The sequence below is a fragment of the Tachyglossus aculeatus genome, chromosome 23, assembly GCF_015852505.1.
Source record: "Tachyglossus aculeatus isolate mTacAcu1 chromosome 23, mTacAcu1.pri, whole genome shotgun sequence".
Lineage (NCBI taxonomy): Eukaryota > Metazoa > Chordata > Mammalia > Monotremata > Tachyglossidae > Tachyglossus > Tachyglossus aculeatus.
This window is the reverse complement of record NC_052088.1, coordinates 11,141,233-11,163,291: the sequence shown is the minus strand read 5'-3', so window position 1 is coordinate 11,163,291 and position 22,059 is coordinate 11,141,233. Positions and strand designations below refer to the sequence as shown.

The 22,059-nt window shown below is 41.2% G+C and overlaps 1 protein-coding gene across 2 annotated transcripts in view; it reads right to left on the bottom strand.

Moving 5' to 3' along the window:
- AP3B1 (adaptor related protein complex 3 subunit beta 1) overlaps positions 1–22,059 on the bottom strand; it is a 266,204-nt gene that overhangs the window by 220,763 nt on the left and 23,382 nt on the right. For both annotated transcript variants that reach the window (XM_038765458.1, XM_038765459.1), the window contains exons 2-3: positions 11,186–11,261; positions 2,265–2,339 (exon numbers count right to left, since the gene is read on the bottom strand). In XM_038765458.1, the coding sequence (XP_038621386.1) occupies positions 2,265–2,339; positions 11,186–11,261 (151 nt within the window). The remainder of the gene's footprint in view (positions 1–2,264; positions 2,340–11,185; positions 11,262–22,059) is intronic.

Below are 22,059 nucleotides of genomic sequence, written 5' to 3'. Positions count from 1 at the left end.
TACGGAGGGACCTCGCCTTGCAAAATACCTTAAAAAGCAAAGGTCTCATAGAAACAAAATATACACCAATGGGCTTGTACTTGGTAAGAATAAACCCTAAATTCTTCTCAATGTCAAGCTACTTCACTTCCATTAAACTCCTGAAAATCTATCTGTAAATGACAAAGGCCCCAAAGCATGGATTTGAAAGTAATTTAACCCCCTTCCAATTGATAACAATGGTAAGTAGAATAAGATTAATGAGCATCATGATATTTATTAAGCAGTTACTATGTTCCAAGCGCAGTGCTAAATGCTGGGGCAATTACAAAATAATCAAGGATCCTAGTCCAAGAGTGGGGGAAGAAAAGGTATTTTATCCTCATTTTACTGATGAGGAAACTGAGGCATAGAAGAATTAAATAACTTGCCCATGGTCATACAGGGGGAAAATGGTGGAGGCAGAATTGGAACTCAAGTCCCCTGACTCCCATCCTGTGATTTTACTACTAGGCAACACTGCCTCTCAGTTAGTTGCTTAAAATGTGCGGGTGTTATTCCACTCCAAATTGATGCAATACATTCAGGAGTTGTTCATTTTGATGGCCAAGTTCACTTATTCATGCAATGAGTATTATGTTCCTTATTTACTGAAGAATATTAGATTTCACTCTGCAGTCGGTCTAAAATATGACTGTACAAACATTCTCTAGCATAAATTATTCTGATTGACTGGCTAAATAGAGAGGGGAAATCATTCATTTTCCTTCCTATGAACAATTTTATAAAATCTCTTTCTGGTGATTTTGTCTTGAGAAAATAAATTTCCCCTAGAATGGGAAAATGCCTGTTACTGTAGTAACAACTCCTGATTTAATAGCCCAAGTGCTAAAACCAGATTCATAACTAGGGGGATTAGTTCACCCTGGTCTTGTCTTTGAAATCATAGCTGTACATTACACTGGCACAACAGCTCTAACTGCTCTGAATCATCTATTTGCATCAAAAACTCACCTGTCATACTAATAAAAACCTAGTTCATGGTTATTTTATTGACTCAATATCCCATGTGCTTATATGCTCTTTTTATTACAGTTCAGTCTACTTCTAAAAAAATGGAAAATACTCATGTTAACACTGACTATAAAATTTTCAAATGATATTTTTGTTCACCTTAATATATCCAGTCGATTGGAGTGTTAAAACAGAGCTACGGGGGTTTTGAGTCTGGGTGTAAGTGTGGGAGGAACAGGCTAGAGCTTTGCATTAGGTGGCTAGATGAAAAATTAACTTGTACTTACTCCGGCATTAAGAACAGTGTTTGACCCAGCAAGTGCTTAAATACCATAGGAAAAAAAATATTTACATGGAGGGAGGATGGGACAATATTTCTAGATCCAGCTCAGTTGCTGTGTGACTTTTGGTGGAAGGGAAATAACTTAACCTCTGTTTTGCTCTGCAATAAAAAAAACTGGAGACACTATCTTCTCCTGTCAACATGACAAAAATATTCATTCATTCATTCAATCGTATTTATTGAGCACTTACTGTGTGCAGAGCACTGTACTAAGCGCTTGGGAAGTACAAGGTGGCAACAAATATGAAGCTAACTGTATGCTCAAGTACTTTAGTCGTACTTTAGACGACAGGTGATGATTAATAATATTGTACTGTGATAAGCATAGCTGCTCATCACTTAATGTACTGCAGTAATTGTCTTGAACGAGGCACTAAATAAAATGATATCAGCAAATCCAATTTCCCTATAAGAATGTATGAAATGCACGGTTAGGTTTCCAGAATTTCCAAAATTTTCAGTGCTGGAGTGCACTTAGATCTATACTCTTTAAGCAGCTGACAGCCACCCCAACCTCAACCCCAAAGCACTTTTGAACATATCCATAATTTATATGTATCTCCTCCCCTAGACAGCAGGGAATGTGTCTACGTGCTCTGTTATACTGTACTCTCCCAAATGCTTAGTATAGTGCTCTGCACGTAGTAAGCACTCAACAAATACCATTAATTGATTAACTGAGTGGCGTTCTCCTTTTCTTAACCCCCCAGCCCAAATCTAAAGGCATCATTGTGAATGATGTTAAATATACCCTTTGTTTCACATTGCCTCAAAGCTGCTGCCAGGGATTAGACGTTAGCAAAGTCTACGAAGTCTGGTATCACAGAACTAAAAAGTACTTTATGATACATTTCAATTTGGAATCTAAATGACTCATAAAACAGATCAAGCCACAATATAACAATAACGTATCAAAATGGACAGGTACCTCAATGTTTTTACTGGCCACATTCTTCACGACAGCGGGAAAGAGCTCCGATGCATTTTTTCCTTTAGCAATCATCTGAAATATGAAAGGGGACTATTAGGATTTTGATACACTGAACCTATACTCTAGAAACAACCGGATGAATTTTGGAATATATCAAAAACCCAGAGGAAAACTGAAAGAGTCCACGTTTAGAGAAGCAGCACGGGTCTCTGAGTCAGAGCACCTGGATTCTAATCCTGCCTCCCCCACTTGTCTGCTGTGTGATCTTGGCATTTAATTATTTGAATTTATTTCCAAATATATGAAGTAGCACCAGGCAACTATCTCCACCTAGTTCAACCATCAGCTTACCATTTCAAATGAAATGAAAACTTTTAGAAGACATCAAACCCTTCAAGAGTTTAAATCTAAGTTAATCATTTCAGGTAGACTGAGGAAAAAAAAAACTTATCAAATTGCTGGAGTTCAATAAACTACATTTATTCCATTTGCAAGAGTGGCTGTTTGCAATCCAGTCACCTTAGAAAACAAGAATCTGCCACTCTGTTCACTTTCTACATTAAAGAGAAGTGGTCATAGTAGTAACAGTATTTAGGAAGAGCTTACCTGCAAAATGGTGTATTAAGAGCTGGGAGAGAATTCAAGGGTGGGAATTAAACCTGGTCCCTATCCTTACCTAAATGTTTAAAAATGGAGAATGGATTGGAGACAGACACATCAGGAATGTCGAAACATACAAAATTTGCTCAGTCTCGGTGGCAAGGGAGGAATCCTAGAGGATGCAGGAGCAATCGATCAATAAATCAATAGTTACTGAGTGCTTACTATGTGCAAGTCACTTCACTTCTCTGGGCCTCAGTTCCCTCATCTGTAAAATGGGGGTGAAGACTGTGAGGCCCCGGTGGGACAACCTCATCACCTTGGAACCTCCCCAGCGCTTAGAACAGTGCTTTGCACATAGTAAGCGCTTAATAAATGCCATCATTATCATTATAGATCATGCTGCTTCTCATTTCTTTGAGAAGTAGCATGGCTCAGTGGAAAGAGCCCGGGCTTGGGAGCCAGAGGTCCTGGGTTCTAATCCTGATCCGCCGCTTGTCAGCTGGGTGACTTTGGGCAAGTCACTTCACTTCTCTGGGCCTCAGTTACCTCATCTGTCAAATGGGGATGAAGACTGTGAGCCCTCCATGGGACAACCTGATCACCTTGGAACCTCCCCAGCGCTTAGAACAGTGTTTTGCACATAGTAAGCGCTTAATAAATGCCATCATTATTATTATTATTAGTGGCTAGAGCCCAAGCCTGGAGGTCAGAAGGACATGTATATATGTTTGTACGTATTTATTACTCCATTTATTTACTTTACTTGTACATATCTATTCTATTTATTTTATTAATATGTTTTGTTTTGTTGTCTGTCTCCCCCTTCTAGACTGTGAGCCCACTGTTGGGTAGGGACCGTCTCTATATGTTGCCAACCTGTACTTCCCAAGCGCTTAGTACAGTGCTCTGCACACAGTAAGAGCTCAATAAATACGATTGATTGCTTGATTGCAGCCCTTAGAACAGTGCAAAGGCACATAGTAAGCACTTAACAAATACCATAATCATCAGCACCGTACTAAGCACTTGGAAGTGTACAATGCAAACAGAATTTGCAGATATGTTCTCCGCCTGTAACAACCTTACAGCCTGGGGGGGGGAAGACAAGCTGGGAGCAGGGACCCTTGGTGGTGGGAGGGAAGGTGGTAGTTATCAGAGTTGTTCTTGGTGGCAAAGGAAGAGTCCAAGTCTAGAGAAGCAGTATGGCTTACAGGAGGGAGCCCAAGTCTGGGAGACAGAGCACCTGGGTTCTAATTATTATTATAATCCTGGCTCCTCCACCTTTTTTTTTAATGGCATTTATTAAGCGCTTACTATGTGCAAAGCACTGTTCTAAGCGCTGGGGGGATACAAAGTGATGAGGTTGTCCCACGTGGGGCTCACAGTCTTCATCCCCGTTTTACAGATGAGGGAACTGAGGCCCAGAGAAGTGAAGCGACTTGCCCAAAGTCACACAGCTGACAAGTGGCGGAGCCGGGATTTGAACCCATGACCTCTGACTCCAAAGCCCGTGCTCTTTCCCACTGAGCCACTCTGCTTCACACTTGTCTGCTGTGTGATCTCGGGCACGGCACTTAACTTTGCTGTGCCTCAGTTCCCTCATCTGTAAAATGACTGAGAGCCCCATGTGGGACATGGCCTGGGTCCACCCAGATTAGGCTGACCTACTCCGGTGTTTAGTACAGTGACTGGCACATAATAAGGGCTTAACAAACACCACTGAAAATATAGATGTATATTATGATACATTTCAATTTGGAATCTAAATGAGTCATAAAACAGATCCAACAACAATATAACAATAATGAAATGGACATTTATTTTATTTTGTTAGTATGTTTGTTTTGTTCTCTGTCTCCCCCTTTTAGACTGTGAGCCCACTGTTGGGTAGGGACAGTCTCTATATGTTGCCAATTTGTACTTCCCAAGTGCTTAGTACAGTGTTCTGCACATAGTAAGTGCTCAATAAATACGATTGATGATGATGATGATGTCTTGTCTAAGAGAAGCAGCGTGGCTCATTGGAAAGAGCACGGGCTTGGGAGTCAGAGGACATGGGTTCTAATCCCGGCTCCACCGCTTGTCTGCTGGGAACCATAGGTGAGCCATTTCACTTCTCTGTGCCTCAGTTACCTCATCTATAAAATGGGGATGAAGACTGTGAGCTCCAAGTGGGACAACCTGATTACCTTGTATCTACCCCAACGTTTAGAACTGTTCTCAGCACACAGTAAGCGCTTAACAAATAACATAATTATTATTATGCTGTCGTCTCCAACCCATAGCAATACCATGAACACATCTCTCCCACAGTGCCTCACCTCCATCTGCAATTATTCTGGTAGTGTATCCACAGAGTTTTCTTAGTAAAAATACAGAAGTGGTTTACCATTGCCTCCTTCCATGCAGTAAACTTGAGTCTCCGCCCTCAACTCTACCATGCCACCGCTGCCCACGACAAGTGAGTTTTGATTTGTAGCAGATTGCCTGCCACTTGCTAGCCACTGCCCAAGCTAGGAATGGAATGGCTATGCCTTTGCTTGACTCTCCTTCCCATAGTTGAGACTGGTAGAGTACTGGAAACAATCCAGGTGTGACCGTGAGAGGGGCCATGGACAAGTATCTCAATGTTTTTAATGGCCACATTCTTCACAATGGCAGGAAAAAGCTGTTGTGATATATATACACATATATATATATACACACACACACATATATATATACACACACATATATATACACACACACACACATATACACACATATATACACACATATACACACACATATGTATACATATATATACATATACATATATGTATACACATATACATGTGGGAACAGCTTTTATCACTGGCTTGGCATCCATGGAGCATGCTCAGAGCAGGGATCTCAGTGGTCCCAGGATGGGATCCCCAGGAGGATGGAAAGGGTGGGAGTTGAAACCAAGTAGAAAAGAAAGGAGAAGGAAGAGAACCCTAGCTCAACATTTCTGTTACCACCCCTCTTGGATGTCAGCTGGGCCAGGAGTCATGGAAAACATAGTATTCCTAGTCTTGTTCCTATCCTTGTCCCCACCCCTGTTCTTATCTTGGCTCTTGCAGTACAGTCTCGGTCCACACTCCCTCCACAGCTGGAATCCATCAGTAACGTTTACAGAGTATCAACTGTGTGTGACAACTGCCCTGTGCAGCTGGGAGGGAACACACACATAAAATCCAAAAAAGGGTCAATCACGGAATGAAAAGATAGATAAGTGCTCAGAATTTTCAATTTTCAATTCAATTTCCAATTCACAGCAACTATAAGGACTTTATCCACAGAGTTTTCCTGGTAAAAAAATAAGGAAGGGGTTTACCATTGCCTCCTTCCACACAGTAAAAACTTAAGTCTCTGCTGCTGTCTTTGATCAACATTTTGATCACTTGATCATCTGCCTTTGACTCTTTCCCAGGCCGCTGCTGCCCAGCACAGGTGAATCAACTTTGACCTTTCCATCATGGATAACCCTGGCGATAGAACTCATTCAATTCAATCAATCGTATTTATTGAGCGCTTACTGCATGCACAGCACTGTACTAAGTGCTTACAAAAGAATCTCTCTCTCAGTAGCAAAGCTCTAAGCTTCACTGGCATATGCAAACTCTCCTGCCATGATAAGTCATAGATTTAAAAGCAGTAGAGAAGCAAATTCATATGTACCCAAGTGCAAAAGGTGGTTGTGAACCATCTTCCAAGACTGCTCTGCTCTCTCCTCTCTGCCCAAGCTGTATATGTGGTGCTCAGGCACTGCCCTCCAGTGTGGCTTAGTGGCAAGAGCCCGGGGTTGGGAGTCGGAGGTTGTGGGTTCTAATCCCAACTCCTCCACTTGTCAGCTGTGTGACTCTGGGCAAGTCACTTCACTTCTTTGGGCCGCAGTTACCTCATCTGTAAAATGGGGATCAAGACTGTGAGCCCCAAGTGGGACAACCTGATCACCTTGTATCTATCCCAGCACTTAGAACAGTGTTTGGCACATAACGCTGAACAAATACCATCATTATTATTATTATTGTTATTCCAATTATTTCTGACTCCTGCTTGTCCTGCTGACCTAGCAGAGATGGTGGCAATGGCAGCTTCTCTTCCTCTTCCCGGCCCCAACTTCTGCTTTGAATAACGCTGTCTTCCCGGCTTTCCCCCTGCTCTGCTCTACAGGTGGGCAGGGGAGAAGCTGACTGTATCCCTTCCTATATGACCAGGATGAGGTGGCAAGACCACCTCCCACACCATGACTGGTGAAGGACCAAGAAGCTCTTCACTTTTTCCACCCCTCACGTTTCCACCCCCCAAAATCCTACTCATGTCTGAGCTCCCACAGGCTCCAGAATCTACATAAAGCATTCACGGTGATGGAAGCGGGAAAAGAGGAAGCACTTAATTGGGACCCGGACGGGAAGAGGAAAGAGAAGGAGAAGCTGTGGACCTTGCTCTGTACTGGCATTACAGTTATTATTAGTATTTATTGAGCGCCTACTCTGGGAGACACTGGTATTAAGTATCTACTACGTGCCAGGAAAGGTACTAAGAGCAGAGGCAAATACAACCTAATCAGGTTGGACACAGTCCCTGTCCCACAAAGTACTCACAATCCTAGGTACATATAGTAGTGAAGTGACTTCCCCAAGGTCACAGAGCAGACATGCATCATCATCATCATCAATCGTATTTATTGAGCGCTTACTATGTGCAGAGCACTGTACTAAGCGCTTGGGAAGTACAAATTGGCAACATACAGAGACAGTCCCTACCCAACAGTGGGCTCACAGTCTAAAAGGGGGAGACAGAGAACAAGACCAAACATACTAACAAAATAAAATAAATAGAATAGATATGTACAAATAAAATAAATAAATAAATAAATAGAGTAATAAATATGTACAAACATATATACATATATACATGCAGCTGAGCTGGGATTAGAACCCAGGTCCTTCTGACTCCTAGTCCCGTGCTCTAGCCACTAAGTCATGCTGCTTCTCAAAAGCCAGTGAATTATTTCATTTCCAGTCCGAGAGAGCTCTTGCCCCTCCAGAGTGCTGAAACTAAAAACTTCACCTAGTTAGGCACTGACTGATCACTGGGGAACTATCTAACCTGTTTTTGTGCCCTTCGCAATCTCAGCGGGCATTACTATAGGCACAGTTAACAAAAAAGGAGGCAGAGCATTATGCTCTAAGATCATGAAATGGTATGCAAATAAACTTGGAAAGCCTTTATTCACAAGAATAAGATTTATTCAACTTTTTCTTTCTTGAACTCACACAACTCCAAAATTCTAGTTGGAAGAGTGAAGGTGGTGAGGTTTCTGTTTGATAAGGCGGACACGGGAAATTGCTTATATCAATCAGAAAGACGGCAGCAATCAGGAGAAAAAAAATTGGGATATTCTCGACAGATCTGTAAAGACCTCCTCCAAAAAGTGGAAGATGGGAATGATTCCAATAAAAAGTTAATCATATCTTTGAGTTACCTTTCCTGTTTCATTTTGTCTCCATTGTGTCCTTCACATTCCTTTAACTGTTTCTTCTTTAAATAACCCTTAAGTACACTTTAGTTCCATCCCTGGTCTAGTAGATAGTTTCTGAAGTACAATTACGATCTCTCAATTATTTAAAAAGGAGTTATCTACACAATAGCATAAACATTTAGACTGGGAAGCCAACGAGGATATTACCCTGATCATCTGATTTCCTTATATATTTCTGGGAAAATCCAGGTTGGCTAGGGATTGAAGCCGGAGACCGGTTTAAACTTAAAACAAAGAAGCACACTGAACCAGAAAGGTCCACTTTCTATATTAAAACCTTGCAATGAAGAATTTCACCGCTTTATCTGGCACCAGTACATAGCACTGATGCATGTGTACACTTAAATGTACTAGGCTGAAAATTTGTATAACAAAATAATAATGACTATAGTGTATCATATAATTAGACCTTAAGGCTCTGTTCAAAGAGGGTATTTCACCTAAACCATAATGACTCTTAAATCTGCCTTAGTTCACAGATCATTGACCCAAAAGAACATAATGAGTCCTTCAAAGCCCTTAAGGTCCATCACATCAAATGCAGCTGTTGTACAAAGCTATTAAATCTGGGGTAAAAAATCTTCAGAAATTTCTACAAAAAGAAAGTCACTGCACTACATGTCATTTCATTTCTACAAGGTCATGCTATTTATCTTTGGTATTTTTAACTTATTACTCAACATTAAAAATTACATTTAAATATGCTAAATGTATCCTTGAATCATGAAATTCAATAAACTGACTGAAACCTCTTAAGATCATATTTCAGGGAAATTCAAAAGCTTGGATATCCTTTAGCAAATACTTAAAAATGGATTCCATACAAATTTCTCTCATTTTAAATGGAAGAAACCCCCACGATACCTCTGTACTATGCATCTCGGGCACCCAAAGGGCAGAAAAATAATAATAATTATTATTATGGTATTTGTTAAGCACTAACTATTTGCCAGGCACCATACTAAGTGCTGAGGTGGGTACAATGAACGAATAAAGTAATACTAAAGTACCAAAATGCTTGACAAAGACTATACCCCACCTGCCCCAAAAACTAGTTGAGATGTTTTAACTTACTTTCACAGTGAAGCAGACCTAAGCTTAAAAAATGTCTTGTTCTGCTTGAAAGTACACTCAGTTATATTTTTCAAAATTATACGGCAAATTCATTCATTCCATCGTATTTACTGAGCACTTACTGTATGCAGAGCACTGTACTAAGCACTTGGAAAGTACAATTTGGCAACAGAGAGAGACAATCCCTACCTAGCAACGGGCTCACAGTCTAGAAGGGGCAAATAACATCTAGACTTCCTGAAAACCGAAACTTTCACCATTAAATTTTCACCATAACTGATCAAAATCTAGCTATGATTGCTTTTCTTTCCACAGGACTCAATATGATATGAGTGATTTTCTCCTGGAAAAACACAATAATTGAGGGGGGAAAAAAACTTTACAAAAACAGATAACCAGAAACCCAGTTATTTGAATTTTAAAATGCAAATTGGTGCAAAATGTTTTAAATACGAAAACCTTAATCAATTTATTTGGTGTTATTGTTTTCTGATTTAAGGAGTCTAGTGTGCTTATACAAATGGCTGCTATGCGAGGAGCTGAGTGCTGGACTTGTATTACAAATACAATACTAGTGATACACTCAATGGAGCCCCAGATTGCAGTTACACATCCCTCAGGGTTCAACTCCAAATTCCCAGGGATGAAAGATATCCAAAATGGCAATATTACTGCAGCCCTACTGGAGCAAAAAACTCCACCTGCCTGTACCAAAGTGAATCATCATCATCATCATCATCAATCGTATTTATTGAGCACTTACTATGTGCAGAGCACTATACTAAGCGCTTGGGAAGTACAAATTGGCAACATACAGAGACAGTCCCTACCCAACAGTGGGCTCCCAGTCTAAAAGGAATGGCCTCTGAATTGTTAACACTTTTTTTGGGTGGGTTATTTTTTGTTTGTTTTTAAGGTTATTTGTTAAGCATTTACTATGTTCCAGGCACTGAAGTAAGCACTGGGGTAGATACAAGTTAATCAGGTTGGACATACAGTCCACATCCCATGTGGGGCTCAGAATCTTAATCTCCATTTTACAGATGTGGTAACTGAGGCCCAGAGAAGTGATGCGACTTGCCCAAGGTCGCACAGAAGACGTGACGGAGCTGGGATTGGAACCCAGATCCTTCTGACTTTCACGCCCATGCTCTATCCACTAGGCCATGCTGCTTCTTATTGTGGACAGGGAACATGTCTACCAACTCTTTTATATTGTATTCTCCCAAGTGCTTAGTACAGTGCTCTGCACACAGTAAGCGCTCAGTAAATATGATTGAATGAACTGAATGAATTGTTGGCATACCTGTGTGGGACACAGGGAGAAGTAATAGGATAAATCTTCTTCCCGAAAAGAAATCCATACGCGACACCTAAACAGATTCAAGTTGGGCCAGTCTCCCCTAGATAAACAATTGGGAGCACCAGGGATGCAAGATTCACCTCAATAATGGCATAACCTGTACATAAATTTAGGTACAAAACACTTGAATTTTTCTTCAGGGAAAACTTGAACAATCACTCAGGTTGCTGTGGTCAAGAAATCTAATCATTCTGTGGCACGAAGATAATCTAGTAGAGTATCACGTTTGGCTCAATATTAGAAGCAGCTGAAATCATCACCCATTTAATATCCATAAAACGAGCATTTCGTAGTCCACACTGCACTTACCCCAACAATTCGTTTCATAGCATCCAGTTTAGCCGAGTCTTTGCTGCTTTCCAACATCTGCTTCAGATCTTCGTTTCTATCATAAAAGGGAGAAAAATTATTGGGTATATACTACTTTTGAACAAAATCACAATTACAAAAACATAACAATCAAAATAATCATGGCATTTTTAATAATAATAATAATTACCTCCTTCCCCTCCCCACAGCACCTGTATATATGTATATATGTTTGTACATATTTATTACTCTATCTGTTTTATGTGCAAAGCACTGTTCTAAGCGCTGGGGGGGGATACAAGGTGATCAGGTTGTCCCACGTGGGGCTCACAGTCTTAATCCCCATTTTGCAGATGAGGGAACTGAGGCTCAGAGAAGTTAACTGACTTGACCAATGTCACACAGTAGACATGTGGAGGAGGCGGAATTTGAACCCATGACCTCTGACTCCAAAGCCCGTGCTCTTTCCACTGAGCCACGCTGCTTCTCATAAAATATACTAGTTGGAGTTGAACCTACAGCTCTTTATTTCTTTTGATTGCCTGCCAGCAACATTTTCAGTATTCTCGAAGTGGCTGAGGCAGTAATTTTCTGGGCAATTCTTATCCAACTGGCATTATAGGGTACCTATCAATTTCATATGAAATTAAACATACGAAAGCCAAATCAGAGTCCAGGAGCAACCACCTGGATACCTGGTTTAAGAAGCTGAGGCAATTTTCTCCATGGGGAGATATATGAAAACAATGGCCCTTGTGAAAGGTGAAAAGAAAGCAGACTGTCTGGAGCCACAGTAAAGTGCATTATTTATCGGGCTCATTTGAGCAATTTGGCTTAAAAGTAGTTTTTATTTTATTCCCCCAAATGTGCCAAAGTTATTTTCTGTGAATGTTCAATGAGTCTACAATGCACTAGTCTGGCCTGAGTAGGGTACTGTGTCTAATTTTCACCGTCTCACTTTTGTAGAGAAATTTGAGAGGGCTGATTCAAAAATTGGAAAACAGATCCATCCTTTGAGGGAAGATTAAAGGTACAAGAATGTCTCTGAGGAAAGCAGTGTGGCCTGGTGGATAGAGCACGGGCCTGAGAATCAGAAGATCATGGGTTCTAACTCCAGCTATGCCACTTATCTGCTGTGTGACCTCAGGCAAGTCACTTCACTTCTCTGTGCCCCAGTTACCTCATCTGTAAAATGGGGATCGAGACTGTGAGCCCCACTTGGGACAGGGACTGTGTCCAACCCGATTTTCTGGTATTCACTATAATGCATGGTAGACAGTAAGCGCTTAACAAATACCAAACTTATTATTATTATTATTATGACCATGCTTGGCACATACTAAACAGTTAAAAGATACTACAATTAATATTATTAGAGAAAAAGGAGAGGCACTAATCAGTCTTCAAGTAAAGGAACATTTTTTTATGGGGTAGACAGTGATCCCCTGCATTCCATAATCTCTAGGAAATGAACTTTGAAGAGGGAGAACATGAAACTGGGAGTCAGGAGACTTAAGTTCCAGATCAAGCTTTGCCACTGGTGAGCTGTAAGGCTCTGGGTAAGTCATTCAGGCAAGTCACTCTTTAGGCCTCAGTTTCCTCATCCATAAAATGGGGGAAAGATACCCATTCACCCTCTTTCTTACACTGAAGAAGTTCAGCTGATTACCCTCTATCTGCATCAACATTTAGCCCAGTCCTAGGCACAAAGTAAATACTTAATACTATCACTAACTGATGGGCAGGAAAGACTTTGATTGAAAGGAAGAACTTGACTATCACGGTAAGACTCTTAAGAACGGGCTACCAAGGAAACTAGTGGAGTATCCATCTCTGAATATTCCCTGAATAACCACAATCACTTTAATGCTGTTTTTACTTTCATAGCATTTCCATGGAAAAATCAGCATTTTTTCTGAAATTTAAACGGAAGATTCCTCTATTTTCCAGTACATAGCAATGAAGATATTCTAACAGGTGCAGATTAAAAAAATCGTAATCAAGGATCAAGAGGTCATAAATTACAACTCACTAGAAACACAATGACCCGAGAGATCCCGAAGTATCCCACTGCCCCTGAATTATTTTCAACTATCATTTATCATTTCTAAATACATTAATTAAGTGCCACATTTTTCTTTCAGTCAGGTCTAATTAGAGACCAAATAATATCCCTCCAACCCCATTTTCCCATTTCACAAAAACATTTCCTTGACGCATTAAGGCATATTTCTCAAGAAGTCATTTAGAAAACCCTCCCCACTTACCCAGTGAAACTTTCACTATTTAGCTCATCAGCTGCACCAGTCAGCCCTTCCTCCTCTGTAGTAGGCTCAGACTGCAGGGTGACTTGAAGGTTCTCAACTAATCTCAGAACTGACTGAACATTGGAGGAGGCTGCAGTGACTTGCCCCAGGAATGAAAATTCTTGCTCCATCCTTTCACACTAAGCAAAGTTTGTGCTTCCCAGATTGATTTTATTATGAGAATGAAATTGCATACGGAAAAAAAAATCCCAGCTCTAACAGGATATCTGTTCCCTTCACTGAATAAGAGCCAAAAAAAAACAAACCCCATTTCACAATTACAAAGGACCATGTCCCTTCAGTTGTGTGGTCTTATCAACTTTCTTCAACAAACACAGGACAGGAATGTGTTTTATGGTAGGAAATACTTAAAAGCCTAAAGAGGATAGATATGAAATCACTAAAATCATATTCTCTAAATCATATATGCTGTAAGCTCGCTCTGGGTAGGAAATATAATAATAATAATGATGGTATTTGTTAAGTGCTTACTACGTGCCAGGCACTGAACTAAGCGCTGGGGTAGATACAAGGTAATCAGGTTGTCCCACATGGGGCTCACAGTCTCAACCACCATTTTTACAGATGAGGTAACTGGGGCAGAGAGATTTAAGTGGCTTGCCTAAAGTCACACAGCAGACAAGTGGCGAAGACGGGATTAGAACACACGACCTCTGACTCCCAAGCTCGGGCTCTTTCCACTAAGCCACACTGCTCCTATGTTGACCAACTCTGTTGTACTGTACTCTCCCAAGCGCTTAGGACAGTGCTCTGCACATAGTAAGCATTCAGTGATTGATTGATTGGCGAACAGATAAATCTACACAAGTTCTAAACCGCTCCCACAGGACTCAATAAATACCATTTGATTGATTGATTGATTGACTCCTGGAATTCACAGGGCATTAACCCTCCTGCTTCACAAAAAGGGGCACTGCCAAGGACCTGGCACCCCTTCCACACTGAAGCTGTCATTGCTTCTGGCAAGTCATTAATTGCCCCAACTCAGGTGCCCGCTGCTAAAGCCGTTTCAAAGGTTTAAATTTCTTCTGCCGATTCTAGAGACCAACAGGGACAACGTAAACTATCACAAACAAGTAAAACCTACACACAATTTATACATGGGCTAATTGGCTGTCCTCTTGCTGAATCTTAACCTTCTTTTTCTGTTTATTTATTCAGACATGGCAATTAGAGATCACCTACTCACCCACGATAACCAGAACACTGAGAAAGCAAGCACATTAAAGAAAAAAAATGAGAACATCTCTTTTGGCTTCTGATCGTAATTATAATGTTCACTTAGAAAACTACTTTTAAGGTGGCTGCAACACAAAAGTTTTTCCTCTCCGCTTTCCATGGCCAGATGGCACAGCAGGAGAAAGAAACAGCCAAAGAACTGGAAATCACAAGAGCCAGTCTCAGAGACCACTCTCTGAATGGATGATGGGAATTAACAATAAACTTCCTTCTTGGCCCCAACTTGCTTGTGGTTTTTCCGTGTCAGCGGGGACTCAAGGTTTCACGGTGTTTTTGCAGGGTGATGGCTTTGAAAGAGCAAGGGCCTGGGTGTCAGAAGACCTGGGTTCTCATCCTGGCTCCGCCAACTGTCTGCTTTGTGACCTTGGGGAAGTCACTTCACTTCTCTGGGCCTCAGTTACCGCTTCAGTCAAACGGGGATTGAGACTTTGAGCCCCATGTGGGACAGGGACTGTGTTCAAACTGATTAACTTGTATCTACCCCAGCACCTAGAACAGTGCCTGGCACATAGTAAGCACTTAACAATACCATAATTATTATTTGCAAATTTTATCTGTGGAACCTTATGAGGAAATCCATAGGAAAAAAATCCCCAAGAAGCTTTGGAAGGTCTACACCCTGATCTCCCTTCTGGCCGAGTTTCCCTTGAGGGTGCTAGAGAAGTAGCAGCTCGTAGCCATCCATCACTGGTACTTATTGAGGACTTACTATGTGCAGAGTACTATACTGAACGCTTCTGAGAGTGCGACAAAGTAGACATAATTCCTACCTTCAAGCAGCTTACAATATAGAGGGGAAGACATACATGAACATAAATTACAGGAAGGGAAAGCAACTAAGTATAAGGATATGTACATTAATACGGGGGGAGGAGGGAGAGTATGGCCTTAAGTCTATACCCTAGACTGTATGCTCGTTATGGACAGGGAAAGTGTCTGCTAATTCTGTTGTACTGTACTCTCCCCAAGAGCTCAATAAATACAATTGACTGATGGACTGAAGTCCATCAGTGATGCACTAGAGAGGGAAAACTGGGGGAAGAAATGAGGAATAGTCACGGGGGACAAGTCCTAGAGGAGATGCGATTTTAGTAAATGAAACCTGCCATGGCTTTATCCCAGCAACTCCAACTCAAGAGACTCTTGGCCGTAAAATGGCTTCTGGGGCTGTAACTTCCTCAGAAACCAGTCAGCCAGTGCCAGCTTATCTCAGGGCACTAAGCTCCCTACAGCTTGCTCTTCTCTAAGGGAAAGGAGCAGTCCCTGTTAGCAACTGAGGGTATCTTGCTTTCCTATCCACCACAAATGTGTTCTTCTCTACTAGTGATTTACTTGTATATTAAAACAGGAGAATAACTAGAAGTCACTTCACCAAACTGGTGACAACTGTGGACTAAGGAACATTTTGGGGATGAGCAATTATTTGCAACTATTTTCTTCTTTGCTTTAATTTTAGCCTACATTATGGGGTCTGTTAGTCTGTAGATTCCTCAAGATCTTTTTAACTTTCTTGGGTAGGGCCAACTGTGGTATGAATTGGGGCACTAGATAAATGTTACAGAAATTATATATCCACCTAATATACAGGCTCATTTTCACAGACTGTGTGTAGAGTTTTATAAGAACATTCGCTTTAAAGTTACAGAACAATTAAGTCTTCTCTACACGAAACTTAAATATCTCATTTGTAAAAAAATATTATACATGCCTGAATGTTCAAAATACAGTACATCACTGAAAATACAAGGGAACTTTCTTTCCTTGACCCCTTCTTCAGACCAGTCCAACAATTCAAGAAGTGATTCTGTACAACATGATTTGGGGGGGAGGGGGTGGTTGCCTCTAAAAGCAAAACACAAGTCCTCTACTTCCAGGAGTCCAGCATGAACTGGAAGTCTTAAGGCCTGGCCAACTGAAGTACCAAACCTGGGGGCGGAGGGAGTGGGGAAGGAGTGTCTAGGGACATGGGTTCTAATTCCGCCTTCGCCACTTCTCCCTTGTGTAATCTTGGGCAAGTCACTTCACTTCTCTGTACCTCAGTTACCTCATCTGTAAAATGGGGATTAAGACTATGAGCCCAATGATGAGATAGGGACTGTGTCCACCCCGATTTGCTTGTACTCCCCTCGCAGCACTTAGTACAGTGCCTGGAACACAGGAAGCGCTTAACAAATACCACGGTTATTATTAAGGCCACCCCCAGTACAAATTGGCCAAAGTGGCCTAGGGCCCCCTCCTTGGGGGCAATGCCACACGTGATAGTCAGGATAGTCAGTCTGAGCCTCTGAGGGTTCAGCCTGGACTCACTGGGAGTCAGTCAATTATATTTATTGAGCACCTACTGTGTGCAGAGCACTGTACTAAGTGCTTGGGAAAGTACACCGTACCAATATAACAGAAACATTCCCTGCCCACAACGAGCTTAAGGTCTAGAGGGGGAGACAGACATTAATATAAATAAATAAAACTGCAGATATGGATATAAGAGCTGTGGAGCTGGGAGAGGGGGAAGAGTAAAGGGAGCAAGTCAGGGCGATGCAGAAGCGCGTGGAAGAAGAGGAAAGGGGGGCTTAGTCAGGGAAGGCTTCCTGGAGGAGATGGGTCTTCAATAAGGCTTTGAAGTGGGGTGAGGAATTGTCTGTTGGATATGAAGAGGGAGGGAGTCCAGCCACACTCCAGCCGCCACATGGGGCTACCGGGATCAGAAGAAAAAAGTGGATAGGCTGGGTGCAGTTTAGATCTGGACCCTTTCAGATTGGGTTTCGCCTTCTTAGGACTTTACCTCAAATACTTATCCCCAGGTGAGAGGTCTGGCCCAAATCAGAAATGAGGGCCTGGAGGAGGTCTAGCAATCATTAAAGTGCTTGAGATAGAAATTGATTTTCTAGGCACTATGCATTTGCACTTGAAAACATGTGAATTGAAGTTTATATCCTAGAACATGAAAGCAGGCTATAGAACATTTTAATGCGGTATTTCAAGTGGGTAATTCTTAACTGCCCACAAGCTCCAAAAGGGTATTTTCTTTCCGATGCTCCATGAGTACCACTCTCAGAAGAGTCAAATGCGCCTTAATTAAATCCACTTTACAAGTAAATAAAAGAAAAATCACCAATATACTCTGTTTTACAGTCAGTCATCCCTACACTCACCTTAATGCAGCATTTAATGCAAAGGCAGTAAATAAAAATGGCATGAGTTTTCCTGGTCCACCATAACGTATTTATTAGCATCAACAGTATTCACTGAGTTCCTGTTCTTGTCAGGGCAATGTAGTAAGTACTTGAGGGCATTACAATAGAGGAAAAAAATAAATATAGGATTGAGTTGCTGTAGAATCTAGTTGAAGAGAGTGATGGAAACAAACAAAAAAAAACATATGCAAAAAAATGAAAAAATGCCAGTACCAGGGACATCATATATAAGGGTCCACATAACAGAAATACCTACAAGATTTATTCATTCATTCGATTGTATTGAGTGCCTCTGTGTGCACAGCACTGTACTAAGCACTTGGGAAGTACAAGTCGGCAACATATAGAGACGGTCCCTACCCAACGGGCTATTTATAAAAATACATCACATGTTAAGTACTGACAGAATTCCAATATACCTTGCTCAGACAAAATACTTTCCCCTTCCATCTTTCTTGGTGTCTGTTCAAGACTTCTCCTACTAATTCCCCTTTTCCTGTAACCCTCAATGTTCCCTATCTCTCTATTGCTGTAAGACTTTAGCTTCCTCTAGACTCTAACTCCTTGTGGGCGGGGAACACATCTACCAACTCTGTTGTATTCTCCAAGTGCTTAATACAGTGTTCTGCACACCATAAGCGCTCAATAAATACCATTGACTGATTAAGGGCTCTAAGCCTTGAGTAAGTGATTTTGTGGCTATCGAGAAACCAATCAATGGTATTTATTGAACACTGTGTACAGGTATTTAGCATTTGAGAGAATATAATACAATAGAGTTGGTTGCCATGATTCTTGCCCTAGGAGCTTATATAGCAGCAATTAAATGAACAGGCTAAAACAAGCCATTAAACTAAAATAAGCAATCTAATACACCTACTGTCTCTTCTTTAATATTCCTTTTCCTTGATTTAAACCAAGTTTCCAAAAGCAGTCCACGTCCTAGGTGGCATCTCTAGGTTGTAAACTCACTGTGGGCAGAGAATGTGACTACCATCTCTGTTGTAGTGGACTCTCCTAAGTGCTTAGCACAGTGCTATGCACTCAAATACCACTGATTCTGCCCCTTAACAGAGACTGGCATGAAGTCAGAATCACTGTTTGTGAAGATTTCTATGTCTGTCTCCCACGCTGCAGTACGATAATAATAATAACGGTGGTATTTGTTAAGCGCTTACTATGTGCCAAACACTGTTCTAAGTACTGGGGGGCATACAAGGTGATCAGGTTGTCCCACTTGGGGCTCACAATCTTAATCCCCATTTTACAGATGAGGCAACTGAGGCACAGAGAAGTTAAGTGGCTTGCCCAAGGTCACACAGCTGACAAATGGCAGTCGACATTCGAACCCATGACCTCTGACTCCCAAGCCTGCGCTCCTTCCACTGAGCCACGCTGCTTCCCCTACAAGTTTCTTGTGGGCAGAAAAAGTCTCTTGTTCTTCTGTTAAACTTCCTATGCCCTTAGAACAGGCGCTGCATTCAGCAGGTGTTCAATAAATACCATTACTACAATTACTCCAACAACATGTAGGGTATTCAGGTTACAAATCCAAGATTCAATTGGTCACTTAACTCTGGCATGTTTTCTAGAATTGCGATATTCACCTTCCAAATATTTGCTTGACAATCTTCAAAATCTACTGGGTCATCCTGAGGTTTTAAACCCCCTGGAGCTGGGATTTCATCAAATTACAGGGGGCAAGTTTTCCCAGGAGAGCATATCAGCACATCTTCCAAACCTCTGAGGATAATGGACTCTGTGCTGGCCTGTCAGGGCAGAGAGGGGCCAGAAAACTGCTTCTTTAGTTGTAATTTATTGAAGCCTCTACTGCTGTCCCTATTTTCTCAGGATGTTTGGCTGATTGTCATTTCAACCTTTCCTTGGATATTATTTATATTTAGCCCTCATCTTAGATCATGGGTTTCCTGTGGGTCAGGGACCGTGTCAAAATTATCCTTGAACGTCTCACCTGTGTGTCTAAGTTATCCTTGGATATCTCGCCAGTGCTCTACCAGTAAACAATGACAATAATAATGATGATAATTAATAATGACTGAGGTACCTGTTAAATGCTTACTATGTGTTAACTGGGGAAGATACCAGATAATCAGGTAGGACATAGTCCCACAAGGGGCACAGAGTCTAAGGGGGTGAATGGATGGAATTGACTGGAGCTGCTCCAAGTCACTAAAAACATGTCTCTACATCCCCTTTGCTGAAATGTTTGCATCAGCCTCTCCCTAAACCAGGTAACCCTACTAAAGTATGTGCATGAGGGTTAGGAACCTTACTGAACGGTTTTGAAGACACAAATTTAAGTTTTCTTTTCTGGGCAACTGGACACCAAAGTCCCCAAATTGGGGTCTCACATAGTTAGGACATGTGCCCGGGACTAGTAATCTGACAAATCAAATAAATTCTGGCTGAAAATTATTTCTGAGGTATAGTTCTTTGCCCACCAAAGAGAATTAGAAAAAAAATATCCAAGTTAGTAGTTAGTACAGTTCCTTGTTCTAATCCCTAATTCACCAGCTTTAGGATAAAACGGAAAACTAAAGTCTAATTACTTATAGTCAATAAAGATTCCTTGGGAGTTGTTCAGGATTAGCACCATTAGCCACATCTTGATTTAATTCTAATTTAAGTACTTACAGTCTTCCCACCTAAATTCCCCCTGCACCTTCAAGTGTATGTTAGAGTCTTCACTGACTGTTTTTTCACACTGCACTATTCAGTGGTTACATGAACAATCCTCATCAATGCTGGAGATGTTGCAGTCTAAAATAATCCTATAAAATTCACTTACTAAGTGCACTGTGGGTGGGGAATGTGTCTGCTTATATTGTGCTCTCCCAAGCACTTGGTACAGTGCTCTGCACACAGTTAAGCACTCAAGAGCTAGTAGACTGACTGGTAGATCCCCAAAGATCCCACAGCAAGAAGTGTTTTTCTGCAAAATACTTTATTATTGCACCTTTAATTGATAACTTGGTTTTATACAAAAATTTACTTTTCAGTTGATGCTTCGCCCTTACGAAAATATTAAAATCCTAGAACGTTGCTTTTTAGTAGTGGAAAAATCTGAAACTATCCATCAGATATTGCAAAATAACAAGTAGAAAACTATTTTGGCTTTATTTGCAAGTTATAATTGAAGTGGCCACTGGTTTACAATACCGATAATAATACTATTTGTTATGTACATACTATGTGCCAAGCACTACACTAAGCACTGGGGTAGATACACGATAATCAGATCCCTGTCCCTCAAGGGGCTAATAGTCTAAGTAGGAGGGAGAACAGGTATCGAGTCCCCATTTTACGAATGAGGAAACTGATCCCCAGAGAAGTTAAGTCACATGCCCAAGGTCACACAGTACACAAGTGGCAGAGCTGGGATTAGAACCCAGAACCTCTGATTCCCAGGCCCGTGTTCTTTCTGCTAGGCTATGCTGCTTCCCATTATGGTTTTCCTATCCTACTGCAGGAATCAATTTTATTCTCCAAGAAGCTGGACATTAGATGAGGGAGGCTGCAAATAAATTGTCTTCCCGTTACAGAAATCGATTGGGCAGTATGCTCCAGTAATCAAAACAAAGTAACAAAAGGCATCCTAATCTCTGGAAGCTGGTTAATACTTCGGTATTAGAAATGTTTCAACTTCTCCTATCTTCAACACAAAGTTTTACCAGAAAACTTCTAATTTTCTTCGCTTCAAAAACCTACTTCTTCGAATCAATCAATCGTATTTATTGAGTGCTTACTGTGTGCAGAGCACTGTACTAAGCAAATATTTATTCTCTCTCTCTCTCTCTGCCCCCCACCCCCCCACCCCCAAAGCTGGCTGTTTCAGAGAATCAACAACCAGTCTATAAATTACAAGTTCACTAGTAAGGGGACAGTTAAAAAAAGAATATTAAAAAATAGTCAGGGTACGTTAAATGCTGTTTACTGTCAGTTAACAGCTGAAAGCAGTTTTATATATGAAGCACCAACACAATTTATATATCTGTAACATTTATTTGTATTGATGTCTATCTCCCCCTCTCTAGACTATAAGCTCCTTGTGGGCAGGGAATGTATCTGTTTATTGTTGTATTGTACTCTCCCA